Genomic DNA, 5281 nt, shown 5'->3' with positions numbered 1-5281 from the left:
ATTATCAAGACAAAAAACCTGACCAAGTGTCATAAAGACTGAGTCACAACTGTAGCCTTTAGAGTGTTCACAAGCTTTGCCTTTGATTTGACCATGTGACCTAGTTTTTGACCCTAAATGACCCAGATTAAAACCTGACCTAGAGATCATCAAGAAAACATTCTGACCAAGTTTCATAAAGATTGAGTCACAACTGTGGCCTATAGTGTTCACAAGCTTTTCCTTTGATCTGGCCTACTGACCTACTTTTGGATCCCGCATGACCCAGTTTCAAAAATTTTGGGTCACAACTGTGACATCTAGAGTACTGAAAAGCTTTTCCTTTAATCTGGCCAACTGACCTAGTTTTTGACCCCACATAACCCAAATTCAAACATGACCTAGAGATCATCAGACAAATATTCTGACCAAATTCGTAAAGATTGAGACAAAACATTGGCCTCAAGAGTGTTCACAAGCTTTTCCTTTGATCTGTTCTACTGACCTAGTGTTTGACCTAACAAGACAAAGATTTGAACTTGGCGTAGAGATTATCAAGACAAACATTCTAACCAAGTTCCATAAAGACTGGGTCACAACTGTGACATCTAGAGTATTGAAAAGCTTTTCCTTTGATCTGACCGGGTGACCTAGTTTTTGACCCCACATGACCCAGTTTCAAATTTGACCTAAAAATTATTAAGACAAACATTCTAACCAAGTTCCATAAAGATTGGGTCACCACTGTGGCCTTTAAAGTATTCAAAAGCTTTTCGATTGGTTTGTCCAGGTGACCTAGTTTTTGACCCAACATGACCAAGATTCGAACTTTACCTAGTAATCATCAAGACAAACATTCTGACCAAGTTTCATAAAGATTGAGTCACAAATTTGGCGTCTAGTGTGTTCACAAGCTTTTCCTTTGATCTTGCCTACTGACCTAGTTTTTGACTCCACATGACCCAGATTAGAACTTTACTTATAGATATTCAAGACAAACATTCTGACTAATTCTAATGAGTTTCAAACTTGGCGCCACATAACCTATACTGTGTTGGGGCGCCGTAAAACCCAATTAATAAATAAATGAACTGTGTGACCTGGACCTAGAGATCATTAAGGCAACATTCTGGCCTAATTTCATAAAGACTGAATCACAAATGTGGTCTTTAGAGTGGTCATAAGCTTTTCCTTTGAATTGCCCGGGTGACCTGGTTTTTACCCCACATGACCCAGATTAGAACTTTACTTATAGATATTCAAGACAAACATTCTGACTAATTCTAATGAGTTTCAAACTTGGCGCCATATAACCTATACTGTGTTGGGGCGCCGTAAAACCCAAATAAATAAATAAATGAACTGTGTGACAAGATTTTCCTTTTATCTGGCCTAGTGATCTAATTTTTGACCCCACATGACCAACTTTCAGCTTTTATCCTAGAAATCATTAAGACATACATTCTGACCCAGTTTTTTTAAATAGATTGAGTCACAACTGTGGTCTCTAAAGTATTCAAAAGCTTTTTCCTTTGATTTGATCGGGTGACCTAGTTTTTGATCCCACATGACCCAGATTCGAACTTGACCTAGAAATTATCAGGACAAACATTCTCACTAAGTTTCATAAAGTTTGGTTCACAAACCCGGCCTCTGGAGTGTTCACAAGATTTTCCTTTGATCTAGACTACTGACCTTGTTTTTGACCCAACATGACCCATTTTCGAACTTGACTTACAAATCATCAAGGCAAACATTCTGACCAAGTTTCATAAAGATTGGGTCACAATTGTTGCCTCTAGAGTGTTCGTAAGCTTTTACTTTGATCTGACCTACTGACCTAGTTTTTAACCCAACATGACACAGTTTCGAACTTGACCTAAACATATCCGAGACTAATATTCTGACCAAGTTCCATAAAGATTGGGTCACAAATGTGGCATCTAGTCTGTTCACAAGCTTTTCCTTTGATCTGGCCTACTGACCTAGTTTTTGACCCCACATGTCCCTGTCTCGAACTTGACCTAAAGATAACCAAGACTAATATTCTGACCAAGTTCCATAAAGATTGGGTCACAAATGTGGCATCTAGTCTGTTCACAAGCTTTTCCTTTGATTTTGCCTACTGACCTAGTTTTTGACTCCACATAAGCCAGTTTCGAACTTGACCTAAAGATAACCAAGACTAACATTCTGACCAAGTTTCATAAAGATTGGGTCACAAATGTGGCCTCTAGAGTGTTCACAAGGCAAATGTTGACGGACGACGCATGACGGACGCCGGACAATGACAGGTCACAATAGCTCACCTTGAGCAATTTGTGCTCTGGTGAGCTAAAAGTGGGCATGATTCTTGAAACATTAGTGTCAGGATTATGACCCTTTTGTCATATGATGTGGGTGATGGTGTGGAATAACTTTTTAAGTTTTAATTAAATCCCTTTGAAAAACCATAACAGAGATAGAAGGAAATTGCAACAAAACTGTAAGCTGAAATTCTAAGTAAAAAGATGGGATAATTTATGAAATATTGATGCAAGATTAAAAGCTCTTGTGTTATATGAAGTGGTTAATGATGACAAATATCTGTTTTACGTTTGAAGCCAATCCATTATGTAAAAACATAGACAAAGTGAAAGTGCATCAAAACTTTGATCAATGTTAATGCTGATATTGGCAAGTAGGACAGCTCTCCTTATATTTTGTGAAGTTGAGCTAAAATACTATTTTGCAGCAAACTCAACATGGCACATATATAAATGTTCTGTCAATATCTGAAAGATGGTATCTTTCATAGTAAGGAAAATATCTTATATCTATCATTTTGATATATAGTTTTCTATTAAACATTTACAGATGACTTGGACTAAATATGGAAGTGTCTGGGAAGAGAAAAGATTCATCAGAAAGCCATACAAAGCCTGGATGTCAGGATGATGTGCGGCTCTATTGTCAACCGTGTCAGAAAGATGGTTTAATGGTTCCTGCGCATGGATACTGCCAAGATTGTACAGAACACTTGTGTGAGAGCTGTTACAAAACTCACAGAAAGCCAACACCATGCAGACACCATGTACTTCTAGACAAGAGTAAGATGCCAAGGTCCCAGAGTTCTAGCCAACTCAAAGTTCCACATGACCTGACAGAGCAATGTAAGCAGCATAGAGGGAAGTTGATAGAATATTTTTGTTGTGATCACAATATCCTTGGCTGCAGTCCCTGTATAACAGTCAGTCACAGAAACTGTAAGGTTGACTATATTCCTGATGTCTCTGAAAACTATGTAGCTAGTAACGCATACAAACAAATTGTACATGCGTTGAAAACACTACAAGAAAATTTCAAGAGGATTATTGATGGAGCAAAAAGAAACAGAAAGATGATCCTTGAGAACAAAGCCACTGTTAATGATGAAATTAAGAAGTTTCGACAAGAAATCAACAGCATGTTTGATAATCTAGAAGCAAACCTTCAAAAAGAAGCTGATGATCTATTTGCTGAAGGGTTGGCTAGAACTGATAATATCGCAACAACATCTGCCAAACTGTTGGAAGATATTGAGAATCTTCAAGATGATATTAACAAGTTAGAAAAAGCAAATAAAACCAATGCCCTATACATCAAATCTAAGGCAAATGAAGAATTGGTACATGTGGATTTCACATCCACTATGGTACAAACACAAAACAATAATACTGTGAGCACATTTGCCTTTCAACCTAATTTGATATTGAAGGAAATACTATTAGGGTCAGAAACCAGAATGGGTGAACTCCATAAAAGTGGAACTGAAAGTCTTCTGTCAGCTTCAAGTAAGTTCAAGGACATGCATACTGAAAACATATTACAGATGACGTGTTCAAGTTTAGAGTCAAGAACAGGGAAAGACCTTTATGAAAAGCTGAAAGCAGAGCCATCAGGTGAAATAAACATAAAATTTCTATTTAATAATACCTGTTGTATACCTGGAGCGGTTTCCATCGCCGAAGACACTGTTGCAGTAACTGATGAGATAAACCGCTTTGTCATCCTAGTTAATACAAAAAAGGAGAAGGTTGTTTCAAAGAAAAGATTGTCTTCTTCTCCAGGTGGATTGGATATAATTCTTCCCAATAACCTACTTGCCATTGCACTAAAAGAGGAAGAAATGCTCGTGTTCTTGTCAATACCTGATGGGCTGTCTGAAGTCCGCCATCTAAAGTTAGATGGTAAATGCCAGGATTTAGCTTCTCATGATGGTAAATTAATTGTTACCTTCAAAGACCCTGGAAAAATTCAGATCATGAATTTGAATGGTCACATATTTAAAACGATAGAAAATATCTTTTCAAACAATCGTCCTTGTTCATCAATGGTTACAGTTAGCAGAAACAAAAACATCTACATCTCAGAATATTTTAGTTCTACAATAACTTGTATGAACTGGGATGGAGAAGTAACCAACACTTACAAAGATAAACATCTGGTCAAGCCTTGTGGAATGGTTGTACTGGAAGATGGTTCAATACTGGTTTGCAGCAGCAGAGACAATACCATACATATAATTTCAAAAAATTTAGAAAATGGCAGAGTAATACTTGAGGCAAAAGATGGACTGCTCTGTCCTTATTCTCTAGCTTTAGACAGTGATAAAAATAAGCTTTATGTGGGAAGTGGCGATACATGTAACTTTCTGAAAGTGTATGATTTAAACTGAGACATGAAATGGCATGCAATGGCAAACATTTTGTATTTGAAACATGAGAAAACCTAGTATAATATTTAGTTACATTTACTTGCTAGGAAGGGGCAGGAGAGAAAGAGCTTCATGTATACTACTTCAGTGGTATACTATTGTGTTTCTCATCACATTTTCCTGTTGTTAAGCATTAATTTTACATGTTGGGTTTGTATCAGTTTTTATCAAAGTCGTTCATAATAATGACAATTTTGTGTGGTAAACCTGGGTTTTTGGCAAAGTAATATTTTGCTTTTTGTAAATATTTTTTGAATTAACTGTTTTGCACTGTTTAACGGTCAATGACTTAGAGAACATCTTATTACGCAACTGTTCTGAAAGTTTCAAGTTAGTCGGACTGATTTTGATAAAGTTATAAGCAAAAACGTATTGCATATTTTTCCTGACCTGGAACACAGTTGTGGTAAAGGCAGATACATGCTCCTTAATGCATATTTTTTATTTCACCAAGATAATTTTATTTTATCTTCAACATGTTGTCAATACATATCTTAACATTTCTGCTAAGTTTGAGGACATGACATTTTATGATTTTAAAGAAATCTTGAAAAAATGCCTCTTTGC

At 36.6% G+C, this 5281-nt stretch overlaps 1 protein-coding gene across 1 annotated transcript; it reads left to right on the top strand.

Moving 5' to 3' along the window:
* The first annotated feature begins 2842 nt into the window (after positions 1–2842).
* Positions 2843–4724, top strand: LOC128554290 (uncharacterized). Its single transcript, XM_053535547.1, has one exon. It carries the CDS (start codon positions 2852–2854, stop codon positions 4673–4675), a length of 1824 nt encoding a protein of 607 aa, XP_053391522.1. The 5' UTR covers positions 2843–2851; the 3' UTR covers positions 4676–4724.
* Positions 4725–5281: the final 557 nt, after the last annotated feature.

Source organism: Mercenaria mercenaria, unplaced genomic scaffold (assembly GCF_021730395.1).
Source record: "Mercenaria mercenaria strain notata unplaced genomic scaffold, MADL_Memer_1 contig_4909, whole genome shotgun sequence".
In the NCBI taxonomy this organism is placed as follows: Eukaryota; Metazoa; Mollusca; class Bivalvia; order Venerida; family Veneridae; genus Mercenaria; species Mercenaria mercenaria.
Note: the sequence above shows the minus strand (reverse complement) of the source record. Positions and strands in the feature narration are given on the sequence as shown.

Coding starts and splice junctions, on each gene's coding strand:
- LOC128554290 (XM_053535547.1), top strand. CDS start 2,852: ATGGAAGTGTCTGGGAAGAGAAAAGATTCATCAGAAAGCCATACAAAG.